This window comes from Brienomyrus brachyistius, chromosome 2 (genome assembly GCF_023856365.1).
Source record: "Brienomyrus brachyistius isolate T26 chromosome 2, BBRACH_0.4, whole genome shotgun sequence".
NCBI lineage: Eukaryota > Metazoa > Chordata > Actinopteri > Osteoglossiformes > Mormyridae > Brienomyrus > Brienomyrus brachyistius.
Genome location: NC_064534.1, coordinates 48,101,629 through 48,115,316, shown reverse-complemented (window position 1 = coordinate 48,115,316; position 13,688 = coordinate 48,101,629). Strand labels below are relative to the sequence as shown.

General features: G+C 42.2%; 1 protein-coding gene and 1 long non-coding RNA gene across 2 annotated transcripts in view; one reads left to right on the top strand and one right to left on the bottom strand.

Annotated features, from left to right (window-relative positions):
- The window catches only part of kntc1 (kinetochore associated 1), a 47,163-nt gene that overhangs the window by 30,406 nt on the left and 3,069 nt on the right, over positions 1–13,688 (bottom strand). The window contains 25 exon segments of the mRNA XM_048979277.1: positions 68–187; positions 768–902; positions 3,375–3,477; positions 3,568–3,671; positions 3,864–3,959; positions 4,590–4,733; positions 5,244–5,363; positions 5,691–5,762; positions 6,035–6,091; positions 6,251–6,394; positions 6,890–7,001; positions 7,787–7,860; positions 7,862–7,954; positions 8,391–8,516; positions 8,611–8,686; positions 8,855–8,917; positions 9,042–9,085; positions 9,455–9,553; positions 10,297–10,351; positions 10,442–10,554; positions 11,166–11,218; positions 11,532–11,625; positions 12,677–12,781; positions 12,879–12,913; positions 13,044–13,121. Coding sequence (XP_048835234.1) covers positions 68–187; positions 768–902; positions 3,375–3,477; positions 3,568–3,671; positions 3,864–3,959; positions 4,590–4,733; positions 5,244–5,363; positions 5,691–5,762; positions 6,035–6,091; positions 6,251–6,394; positions 6,890–7,001; positions 7,787–7,860; positions 7,862–7,954; positions 8,391–8,516; positions 8,611–8,686; positions 8,855–8,917; positions 9,042–9,085; positions 9,455–9,553; positions 10,297–10,351; positions 10,442–10,554; positions 11,166–11,218; positions 11,532–11,625; positions 12,677–12,781; positions 12,879–12,913; positions 13,044–13,121 — 2,315 coding nt within the window.
- LOC125710093 (uncharacterized) lies at positions 5,685–6,292 on the top strand. The gene is made up of 3 exons (XR_007382916.1): positions 5,685–5,816; positions 6,047–6,123; positions 6,227–6,292. It is a non-coding gene; the product is annotated as an uncharacterized LOC125710093 (long non-coding RNA).

Below are 13,688 nucleotides of genomic sequence, written 5' to 3'. Positions count from 1 at the left end.
ACCCTGCATGCGAGCGCCACATTGAAATTCAAAGCCAGGCCACCATGCGGGCAAAGCGAGCGCCCACCTCCTCAGACACAAACTCCTTGTCCTGCAGCTCCAGCCGTGCCCAGGTGGTGAGCCTCTCGATGACGCACTCGGCCTCCATGGGGGGCAGTCCTTTCAGGAGCAGCACACACGCCTCCCGCTGTAACAATTTCAAGATGGATAATTACCAGAGATGGAAAACGTATTGTATATTTCAATGTGATGAAGTTAAAAAGCAAAGGAAGAAAAAAGAAAAGAAAAGAGCACTATTCGTTTTTCAGTCCAGTGAGTCAGTGAGAGTGTGGTTTAGGACCGGTGACTGCAAGGTCATTTGTTGAAATCTGGGCCCTTAACTCGCATTGCTCCATGGATTAGCTGACCCTGCTTCCACAATTGTACATCGCTTTGGATAATATCATCTGCTAATTAAATCAATATAAAAATCTTAAGCATTTACCCAGTACAGATTTAGATAAAGGAGACTGAACCCCATCCCAAGAGGCACAGGCAACAAGGTGAGGGATACCCTGGACAGGATTCCAGTGCACTACAGCCTCACTGCAAGTTCATCATCTAACTGCATGTTTTTAGACTGAGGGAAAAAGAGGGAGGGTGCAAATGTGGGGACAACAGGCCCCAATATCAATGAAGATGCCGGAGCCTCAGGTCCAGGCAGCTGCTACTTCATTGGTGTTACAGCCCTGTCTGTCAGGAAAGCTCTCCACTGCAAACTTACTTACCTTGGCCTGGCTTATCAGCTGGATGAAATACAGGAAGTAGATCTGGGAGTTTGACAGCTTATACACTTGCGCCACCTTGAGGGCATCTTCCAGCGATGAGGGCAAGTCCTGTTTCAGGATACGCCTTACCAGCATCTGTGGGAGGAAATTCAGTGTAGCATGACATTCATTTAAAAAAAGAAATATATTTTGCTCCCTGCATTTATTCTTGAGTGAGATTCGCAACAAACAAATACAGAATGAGAAACACAGACGTTTCACCCATCCATCCATCCATTTTCCAAACTACTTATCCTACTGGGTTGCGGGGGGTCCGGAGCCTATCCCAGAAGCAATGGGCACAAGGCAGGGAACAACCCAGGATGGGGGGCCAGCCCATCGTAGGGCACACTCACACACCAGTCACTCACATATGCACTCCTATGGGCAATTTAACAACTCCAATTAGCCTCAGCATGTTTTTGGACTGTGGGGGGAAACCGGAGTATCCGGAGGAAACCCCACGACGACATGGAGAGAACATGCAAACTCTGCACACATGTAACCCAGGCGGAAACTCGAACCCGAGTCCCAGAGGTGTGAGGCAACAGTGCTAACCACTGCACCACCATGCCGCCCCCCAGATATTTCACTTTTAACAAATTTAGACAATTGTGTTTTCAAAATTTTCACCTTTGGGCCACACTATCCTGGAGTTTTCCGCTTCCAAAAACGTTTGTAAATGCTGTCACACCCGTATGATTCTGAGAACTATTTTAGCGTTGCGGTGTGGATGTAGCAGAGATACATGTTTGTGATGCGGCTTTCACATCAGTCCAGTAGCCTTCGTTTCCAACAGCTTAATTTACGGCTGTTACTTTAACTCCTTGTAAACTTCGAACAGAATCATTGAAGTGTGCATGTTTTATATTTTGTACATAGTTTGAGAACCACTGGTCTAAAGTATCGCATGCAAATGCATCAGTGTATGAATAGATCCATTCAGTCATAATGGTAGCGTGAGTTACTGTGACAACACATTGTTAAGCAGCAACTCTGGCTTCATGATACAAACTAGGGCTGCTGCAATTAGCTGACGTAGTTGAAAATACATCAACATCAATATTTTAAATATATGCATAATTTTTTTTATAATCATTTCAACAAAATTACCATTATGATTTCTAAAATGATTCAATTCATGTTTTCCTGTAATATCACTACATAATTATGGGAGTAGTTCACAAAGTTTGATGGTATACTTCACGAGCACCAGTGCTGTGCAGGAGCACCTGAAGAGGAAACGCACAGGAGCTATTGTGGACCGCCAGGATAAGCAAAATCACCTAAGTGTCGTCTATTCGTGTTTATAAAATAACCATTAGTATGGAGAGCTTTTTAATATCTTTTATCAATGTAGCTGCTAAATAAACTCATTATTAAAGCCATAAATGTCAGCTTAATTCCTTTGAATCACCATTGAATAAGTGTTTGAGGAAAATCTGGGCTTATTCTACATGGATTGATGGTACCGATGTGTGTTCAGGCGCATTGGGCTTGTGGGGAACAGGGAGTTTCTAGCTACTGAAAAGGGGCTGAGTCAAGTTTACCTGGGGCTTGAATTCTTGTTGAAGGAAGATTGGAATCAGGGCTGAAATACTCGGGGTTAGGCTTAATATACTCAGGGCTATGGTTCTGAGGGAGCGGATCTTACAATGCCCATAGTTGGAACCAGTGTTATTATTAAACTAAAATGGAAACGAAAATGGATACTAAAAAAAATATTTCTGAACTGAAATAAAAATTAAAAAGCGTTTAGAAAAAAAAAGCACAGACTTTAATCAGCGAAAAAGTACCACCACAGCACCGACATAATTTTACCTTATTTATCCATGATATTTCCTCTTTCAAAAGATGTTGCGATTTCTTCACCACCATTTCAGTGCTTTCATACAGTTTGTTGTTGTCAAAATAAAATTCTATTAAATGGTCTATTTGATTTTCTGGAGGAAAATCAATCATTTCAATTAATCCACCAATTGGCAAAACAGTCGACATATTAATCCATAGAAAAATATGTCATTAGTGGCAGTCCTAATACAAATCCCTACTCTGTGATAGTCAGTGCTTCCACCAAGAGCAAACACCTAGTCAATTTCCTTGCACAAGCACAGTCAATGTACTCTAAAGTGTATAATGTCTGCCGGATGTAGAAATCTGGGCTACATACACACCACTCGGCGTACACCGCTAATGACGAAATTTACATCAGTCACCCTGTGCGAAAGCGCACACAGGAAAGTGAAGCATGAATTGGTCCTAACGGCAGCTCTTTCACAGATTATTCATAGGCATATATGTTATACAGTTTTCTTTTGAGCTTCCTAGTGCTGGGTCCATGTGTGTGTGTGTGTGTGTGTGTGTGTGTGTGTGTGTGTGTGTGTGTGTGTGTGTGTGTGTGTGTGTGTGTGCGCGTGTGGGGGGGGGGGGCTTGGAAATCACAGCAGATAAAACCTTAAAAATGAGCCCACACTTCTCCTTAAACCTTTTCACCACAAGGGGTGACTGCAAGATTATTGCTATGAAGAGGTGTCACATGTCAAAGGTTAAAGGTAAGCTTCCACTGACCATGACTTGACAGTTGCTGGATGGATTGAAGTTGCGGATGCCGTAGCCCCTGAGCAGCTTCTTCATCTCCATTAGCTGATAGGTCTCCTTCAGAAGCTCCTGCCTAGGATGGGCATGACACAAGCACATCAACAACTGAGCAATGCCCCCACCCTCAGCAGCCTCAGAAATCCCACGGGGGGTTTAAACTTACTTAGGATGCTCCTTTCCCAGGTGCTGCTGGACAAGCGACTCCACCTCCTCACTCCAGGGCACGACGGCCTTGTACATGACTTCCAGGACAGCGTCCACCACCAGCTAGACCACAACATGGCAGAAACGTGCCATCTGTCATCAGCAGTGTGGAGAGACAGAGCTCGGCCAGGAGGAACCAGTCAGCAGCATGTATTCTACATGAATTCCATTACCACTGATGTTTGAACAGTCACAACAGGATGAAGAGAGGCGTTAATCATACACATATTAAGCGGAACAGACAGGGAGACTCACGTCAGAGTCCTTCATGCAGCTCAACACAGCCATGACCTTGGCCTCCCACTCCGTGAACAGTGACGTGGAGTGTGAGCTACATCGTTCCAGCATGTCCTGCAAAGCGTATTCACACACAGTGAGACCCCAATCCAGAGCAGACACGCCTCCACCACAGCTGCAGCTGGGTAGCCTTTACATTTTACCGATTCCAAATTTGATTCTAGTTAAAAAATCCAATTATCATCGATTATCATCGTGAAGCCTGGCACCCCATACTCCCAGAGCACCCCGCACAGGACTCCCCGAGGGACACGGTCGAATGCTTTCTCCAAGTCCACAAAACACATGTAGACTGGTTGGGCAAACGCCCATGAACCCTCCAAAACCCTGTGGAGAGTATAGAGCTGGTCCACTGTTCCACGGCCAGGGCGAAAACCACACTGCTCCTCCTGAATCCAAGGTTCGACAATCCGACGGACCCTCCTCTCCAGAGCCCCCGAATAGACAGAGGCAGAGGAGTGTGATCCCCCTACAGTTGGAACACACCCAACAGGTCCCCCTTCTTAAAGAGGGCTAGGAATAGTACCCTTTTCAGTACCCTTACGCAATTGACTGAAAATGCACGTACAGAACTCGATAAGCGGAACAATTCTTATCAGATTTCCAGTTCTTGTGATCTGAAACCGGTTCTTAATAACCGACCCTAGCTAGGGCACAGTTACACACACAAAAACACACACAAACCTGGATGTAGTGCAACAGGAGCTCATCCAAGCAGGTGTGGTGCTCCTGGGCATAGGGCCCAACGCTGCTCTCTATTACGGCTGGGATCAGCTCCGGGGCCAGGACCTTGTCCAGCATCAGGAAAGCGATGCTTCTCGTGTTGCCCTGGCACCGGGTCATCATGGTTAATCACTAATATTCAGCAACTTTTATTATTATCACTACTCATCTATTCATTATTTTTACAAGATCATTATTTAGCCGTTTGGCAGAGCCTTTTTTGCAAAGCTATTAATTTATAATTATTGATACTTTATTGAACCCTGTGCGGAAATTCTCTTTACACTTCCACCAACTTGCTCTTTGTAGGCAAGAGTAAGCTGGCTGCGAAGGGCTAAGGGCTAATGGTTAAGGGCCTTGCTTGAAGATAAGCTGGGTTCGCACTTGTGACCTTCTGATCACAGGCACACAGGCTTAGTCCGCTGAGCCACGTGCTGCCCCCTTGAGAGGGTTATTTTACTGCAGAATGGCACAGAAGGAGCTCCATTCCTAGGACATGAACTCAACCTCCAAGTAACATTGCTGATTACATGAGGGCCCTTAGGCACCCTACACACTCCCCATACAAGACAAGGGGAGGGGGAGAGGGGTTCAAACTGGGTTTGAGTTAGGAACCTTCTCGAAGTCAGACAGAGGCAGCCTGCAGTTGTATTTCCTGAAGAGGTCCAGCAGCTGGCGGAGGCTGGACACGAGAGACTTCAGGTGCTCCACTTCCTCCAGACCACAGTCATCCTCCTGATCCAAAACAGGGAAAAGGGCATGCTTAAGAAATTACATTTAAAATAATCTACGCAGGCTATTTAATGCAACCATTTTAGTTTTGGTTTTTTGTTAATTCGTACAAATATATAAAGAAACACTCCCACTTATCCAGGGTTGGCAGTAAGCCTGAAGCCTTCTCCAAAAACCACAAGGCTAGAAACCACCCAGGCCACGATGTCAGCCCATTGTGAGGAATATACAAGATTGCTAAATAGGGAAATGGATAGCAGCAGAGGTGCTGAGAGAAAAGCACAATGCCTCAGTAATCCAAAGCAGGACTGGGGTAGGAGGACAGCTTACCAGCGGTACCCAGAGCCAAGAGGAAGAGAGGCCCAGCTGGGACAACTCCAGTCCATTCTGGGGCCAGTCATTCTGAAGAGGGGAAGAACAACAAGATGGAGGTGGACGCAAGGCTGGTGAGGCCAGGTATGTTACATTCTGTGTAATTACTTAATGCAGTTCCCCCACGATACATCAAACTGTACATCTAGAGTTTGCAAAGTTATGTGAAAGATTCTGCAGGAATAATGCCAAAGACGTTTGCGAGTAAATATGAAAGAACTGCACAAAATGCACAAAGAAATAAACAAAATAGCATAAAAATCTAAAAATGTTCTGGGGTCAAAGAGTTGCTTAATTCCCACCTTTTCCATCAGCTCTAAATTCCTCGCTCTTTGCTCCAACCATCTGGCAAGATTCTTCTGCAAACCCCCAACAAAAAGCTCAACATTAGGTAGGAACTGAGGTATCTGAACGGTGTATAAATAACAACACTAGTCCTCATCCAGCAAGCTTTAACTATACAGTTTGTTTGTTTATGATCACTTTCTGAAAAGATCATTCTAGATGCACGGCAGCACCTGTCCTCTGGGCAGAGTTCTTCTCACGAAGGGAACGATGACACTTCTAAACCATGGGCAGAGGTCCCGGGAGGGGATGTTCTCAGGTATGGATGAGAGCAGAGAGTCCAGGACACACTCATCAAACTTCCCTGTAAACGCTGGCTGCAATAAATAAAAAAAAAAAAGTGTCATTGTGTGAAACCAGATAGTAACAGAGTGTAACCTAAAGGTGACACTGTGCTTCAGAAGGTCAGCTATCAAACAAAACAGGAAAAGTTGAATGTGACCTGAACCATCATTGCAACCATGTCATTTTCCTTAACCACTAAGGCACTAGTAAGCCGAGCTTCCTTTATAATATGACAGCCTTAAGTTTGCACTGAAACCTTCGCGACCCCTGTCTATGTGGCAGTCATCATGTGGACCCTCTCATCCAGTCAAACCACCCAGAAACTGGGATAAAATTTAAAACCTGGCTGAACAACTCAATAGTGTGATGGAAGACCATGTTAAAACCTAAGGGAAGGAAGACTGTGGTAATATATACGTGTGTGTGTGTATATTTTTTTATATCATATATACATACACACACACACACACATATACATACATAATAAGAGACGATTCCTCACAAGATCAGCTAGGTATGATGGGTACCTCGTGCCGAAGCCACAGATGCTGGGCCCCCCTAAGGTCCCCCTCCCTCAAGTGCCACAGAACATCTGTCATGTGATCATCGCTGTTCAGGAACTCGATCCAAGCGATGCCACTACATAGCGTGGAAAACACAGACGTGAATGCGTGCCTCAAGAGTACAGTAAAATCTATGCAAATGGATGAAATTTCATTAACTTACATTACTTAATTTGAAAAGTACAATTTCATAGGCAGTTCAATTTAAATAGGTAACTGGACTTTTGTATGTATACCTAAAAGTTATATAAAAGTAAGTCTTGAGAAACTTGCTTAATTCAGTAAAAACTACAAATTTTATGTTATAAAACCAATATGTGTTTAAAAAATATATATCACATTAGAATCCAGTACTTTTATGTAAAACATTCAAGTAGTAATAAACTGGAACCCAAATAATACTTTTAAAAGACCTGATCTGATTTAAAGAGTTCACTGACAAGCAGTTTCACTGGGTGTTTTTGCAATAACATAAAACACCTAACATTTGTACTCAGTATTGCAATTGCAATTAATAGCAATACATAAAAAAGACACTTAAAATAACATGTCTGTGCAGAACTGTTAAAGATTACTTGCCAATGGACTTTTGAAACCAATAAATTTGACAATGTATGATGTAATTTTACAAAATGAAGGAAGTGCCCCAAGACTTTGCGAGCACTCCGCCAACTCTGTGATCAAACTGCCAACAAAATAAGGAAATATGATTAAAAATTACAACTGGAAAGACAGACAAGATTCTCTCTCATTATTGCCACTGGCCAAATAAAGTCCTGCATAGTGAAGTGAGTAAACACATCACTGTGTCATGGCACACGATATAATCTAAGTGAGGCTTTGAACCAGAAGGGAACGGACTTGAAGTTGTCTGGCCCGTTGAGGCCGCAGTAGGTGGCGAGCTTGAAGAGGGCCTCCTGGATCAGGGAAGAGGGGGTAGCGGGAAGCAGCATGGTTCAGCATCTCCTCCGCCGTGCTGAAGCTGGGCCATGGGGCTTTCATGCAGTACTGAACAACAAACTGCTCATCCTGATAAGATGATGGCAGGCACATTAGCAGAATTATTGCTCGTTAGAACCAACAGTGTTAATAATGTCAACAGCATCATCATAAAATAGAAGTATTTTATTCAGATAGGGCGGTTTTTGCATATCCCACTTGCTTTTCGTAAGAGAAACAGACAGGCATGTGCATACAGCTGACAGCACACTTAGGCCCTTAACTCCATGGACCATATAGTCTGAACAGTGATACAATTGCGTCACCTAGAGGATCTGAACCCATGATGTTCTGGATGCAGGCACAGATCCCAAAACCTAACCCTCTCTTATTCAGTGCTGAGGACAACAGCACAAAGAAATTAGCACCCCATCAGTACCACAATCATCACCGACAATCTTAACTTTGGGGAACATATGAGCATCAGATCTTCACAGGCCAACATCAGAATGGCCCAGCTCCTTACCATGATCTTCCTCAGGTTGGTCTTGGCCTCCTCCACTAGCTCTGAACACTCTTCCTGCCCATAGCCCCCGACAGATGCAGATGCCAACTTCTCCAGTACAAAATCCAGCTTTACTTTATATACCAGCTGCCATAAAGGATTACATAAAAGCAGTTGTCTTTCACACGCAGGGTATACATCAATACAGCTGTACAAAGAGCACGGAACTTAAAAACAGCACCTCAACATCAAGTCCAAACTGGATGGCAAAATTCTCTGCCTCTTCAAATTTATGCTTGTGGAGAAGACGGCTCAGTCTGGAGAAACACACAAGACCTTATAAATCATATGATTACAATCATAAAGGCCGCAGGGTCGGCTCCCTGTAGCCGCAGGGTCGGCTCCCTGTAGCCGCAGGGTCGGCTCCCTGTAGCCGCAGGGTCGGCTCCCTGTAGCCGCAGGGTCGGCTCCCTGTAGCGGCTCACCTGTTTTCAGGCAAGGCCTCAGTGAAACGCCTCACCACAATCGTCGACACAGTATCCTCAAAACTGGGGGGAGAAAAAAAAAAAAAAAAACACAAAATATCCAGTTCAGGCTCAACCACACCCTGTTTCATCATACTTAAATACAACTTGATGCTTGAACACGTTGCTATTATATACACACCCATACCTTTTTAAGTTCTCAGAAATTCCTTCCAGCAAATAAATCATTTCCTGAAACAAGCAGGTAACAGTTACGTCATCTTCTGTGTAGGAAGAACAGTGGAAAATCTCTATACCAGCTTCAGTATCAGACTGAAGTTAAACTAGGCTGGTTCACTGTAGGTGAGCTAGGTGTATCAGTAGATGTTACTTTTGCCCCAAACCTCATGGTTGTGGGTTTCCTCTGCTGTCAGGCTTTCCTCCCGTTAATGCTTATGCCCTAATAGATTTTCTCAATATGCATTCAAATACCAGGAAGTACATACTGTAATATTGACTCAAAACATTATTAACGATTTGTACTGAGCCATGGGTAATAGAAAGAGGACGATGAGTTCTGCACATGATACTGTGTGTAGTTAGAGTGAGGGACTGTGTTACCATGCTGATGCCCATTTGGACTAGGGCTGAAGTCCCAGAGACCTCCAGGGAATACAGGACCACCATTGATGGCAGAGAATACACCAACAGGCTCTTCATCTAAACCAATCAGCATGCTGGCGTTAACCAGAAAAATCTTCCCAACATCATACAAAGAATGTATTCAGTAAGCAATCACCAAAGCATAGTTTTATACATATCAATGTTATCCAAAAACAGCCATCTTACAATGCAGCCACTGTGGGGAAAAATGGTCAAAATGGAAATGAAATTGAGGATGTTGTGTAATTTTATGACCTTTCCTCAGTGTATTGGGTATTTCAGCAGTTTCAGCCATGTTGGGAATCTCAACTAACCCTACAAATGCTTGTGGAGAATGACCACCAAGGTTACTTGTAGAAACTAAGGGCGCCCAATTACCTGCCTCTTTGGAACACCTGCTGTTATGTGTTGTGTTAAATGATCTCTATTATGACTGAGAACTCCTCCCATTGTCACATACTCATTCAACTCTATGAATGGCCAGGTATACAAATAATTGTTTGAAGGCAATAAATAATATAATTTGAAAACATTTTAGACAGTTTTTAAAGTTGGTTCTTGAATATCTTGATTTCCATTTTTGACCATTTTTCAGTGTACAAATAATTTTTGGCTATACTGTAAATCTAAATTTAATCTGTATAATGTGTATGGAAGATTCTCTATTAATCAAAATCATCAATAATCATAAAATGAAAATACTGGGAACATCTCAACTTTCTGCACTGGCCATTTATGAAATGAAGCTAGTACGTTTGTAAATATATTTTTTTAAATGCTTTGAAATAACCAGTAATTACCAAATTACTGTTGGGCATGGTCAAAGCGATGAGTTTCACATTGGTGCCGTCTTGCCTAATAATGGGGGGAAGCAAAGTATAAATATTTGAACATAGTCCGAGAAAAACATAATTGCACAATTAAAATGGCTGACCAGGTACATACATGGACGAGGATGACGATTCTCCCTCAGCTGTGACCAGGAAGTCAAAAAAGGGGGTCTCTGGCCAACACCACACCATCACAAGGAAATTCACATCCCAGGTGCTCAGAATGTTCTAAATGAAGCATCCATGGAAAGACAGAAGCACCAGCACATCTGAGCACGTCTCTACACTCGTCACTGTACTTGAAGACAGGTATTCTGTTTTTAATTAAAAAATCCAGCCTATTAATGCCCCTGAAATGTATGGGGAAAAACCCAAAACCATAGGATCACATCATTGCTTCTTCATAGTAATTTTGTACATGTGCAAACAAACAAACAAACCACAGACATAACAGTGTAGCATAGGGATGGGCAACTACTGACCCGAAGGCTGCGTCCGGCCCCCTCCACTATTTTTTCCTGGCACAGTCAATGTGCACAAGTAATAAATGTATGTTTAACAAATGAACAAAATAAAAACATTTCAAAGTAAATACATAATACTTGTACATGAGACTAAGCCGAATCACAAGGAGGTGCTAAAAACAGTTAGCAGGAGAAATGTTAAAACACTAAAGCTGAACTGAATATCTGGCTGAAGTGACAGAAGACTAAAGTTGCCCGTCCCTGTAATAGGTGGATTCGTTTATTATTTTGCCCAGCAAATGTGATATGAAGTATGATTCTTCAGGCTGGCAATGACCGCCATAACTGATTCTGCAGGGCTGGGGCGAAGCTCACCTCCTCATCAAGAACATACATCAGATTGTCCAGCACCTGAAGCTTCCTCACACCTGCCACAGAAACACAAGGGGGGTTTCAAGCATTTCAAACTAGCCTGAAACATGACTAATGACAAAAACATTTCTAGGTTCATTCAGACATAACACGTGCACCAACACTAAGCTGCATTTCTCTTCATATCTTAACATACCTGCTTAGTCTCATAGCATTCTTTGACCTACAGCAGGTAAGTTTAAACGGCCTTGTTTAAAATGCTTTTCACACATTAAGTCAAAAACAGAAAAATCACAATTTTACAATTGCTCTGGATAAGACTGCATGCACATGTATTACACCTTTCCATAAAATGGTCATCAGGACTACCTGGCACTAAACTGGAGTCCATGATATGGCAGACAGCCATTGTGTGCCGAACAGGATCCATCTTCCACTGGGATAGCACCTTTTCCCCACTTCCCTGAATTCAGACAACGCAAACAGCATCTCTTACAAAGTAGCAAAAAAATATTTGTACACTGTGGGGAAAAAGATCGTCAAAAATGGAAAGGATATTGACTAAATTTATATTACTCTTTTCCTCAACGCATTGGGTATTTCAGCGGTTTTAATCATGTTGGGTAACTCAACTAACCCTACAAATGCCTGTTTGGAGAAAGTCTCTACAAGTAACCCTGGTGGTCAAAGGGCACCCAATTACCTGCCTCTTCGGAACACCTGCTCTGAAGAATATGTTTTGATTAAAATTTTTCTAGTTTCTTTACATAACACATTTCAACTCAATTTCATTTCAATTTTTAACCATTTTTTTAGTGTACAAATAATTTTACACTGTATATATTTTAATCATACAATGGACACATTCTATCAAAAATAGATACAGTAAAATCCCGTTATAATGGACTTCAAAGGACCTGGTAAAACAGTCCATTATATCCAGAGTTGCTGTACGCCCAGAACACAACTACAGGACTCCATTTACTCATGCCACACCCCAGCAGACACACTTGTACAATATAATAATCTATACCACATGTAATCCAACTTTACCTGACCAGATGCGCGACTATTGATAATCCCGACTACGTATCTGCGCTGGATATCACCGGCACACCACGTGCCTTGTAGGCGGAGCCTGCATGTCCATTATAGCGAACAAAATGACAGCTAAAAGCGAAATTCCGTTATATGCGAGTCCGCTATATCCAGTGCTTTTTCAGCATGTTCGTAAAGACGCACGGCCGGGACCAGCAGACCTCGTTCATTATACACGACATTCCATTATAAGAGAGTCCACTATAATGGGATTTTACCGTATAATTAAGTCACTGACAGAAAACACAGGTAGAGTCTGTTTGGAGCCCAAAACGTAAAAGTCACAGACTATTTATCTGAATAAGGGGTGAACATTGCTATCCATTAATTATTCTAACCTTAAGACTCATGATCATCCATTATGAGTAAAAATATCCATCATTACTTTGAATATTTATTTTCAGGCCTGACCGTACCCCAAGTGTGATTTGGTTGGCAACATCACAGGTCACAGCTGCAAAGCATCCTCTGCTGTGGATCTCCTTTGTGCTGGAAAACTCAGTCTTTATAAGTGACTGACACTGGCAAAAGTAAGAAATAAAATGTCATAAATTATCATGTCATATTCCTTTTATCCAAGCCTCACACCAACTTTAAAAATCAGAAAAGTGCATATACCTTTTTTAATAATCCAAAGTCCATTGTGTCAATTGCTGTAATTAAATAGAAAGGTTTAGCAGAGTCAAAAAATGATTCTTCACACTGGCACCATTTACAAAATATTACATACTTCTACACACAAATAAAGACATGAATACACATTAAAAAAAAAGACATGCATACCTCTTTCAATGTTTTCCAGTTCAAGATTGGAGACATGAAAGAATCCATCCGATACAATGAGGAAGAAGTGGTATGACCCTACACAATGAAAGGAGCAAGCATTCAAAAGGCAACATCCCGTATGATTTAATTCTTATGATACTGGGGCGTGTTTCACGAAAGCTTCTTAACAACAGCTTTGTTATCTCGTACTTAAGACCATTTGATAAGTAGTAAGCGTTTCTCAAAACCCTTTGTACAAGTATTTCGTTTGTAAATCAATGAGTGATCGGAGCCACTTATTTTCTGCTGAATATGTTTTGAATAAGTTTGTTTCTTTATGTAAGACACATAATCGTAACATTAGACAGTTTTTAAAGTTTGTTCTTCAATACCCTCAATTTTCTTTCCATTTTTGACCATTTGTTTCAGTGCACAAATACATTTTGGCTATACCATAATACAAAGGAGTAAAATTTAATAAAACATTGTCTCTTATAATAATGCTGTTGCTTTTACAAAAAAATCTTTAAATCGTATTTCGTAATAACACTGCGATTTGATGGTCTAAATGTTGTTTTGTGGATGGACATAAACCCCTTGGACCCATCACAAAAGGCGGCCTACTGCAAATGCCCCCTTCGATATCAGGCCATCATGCAAACA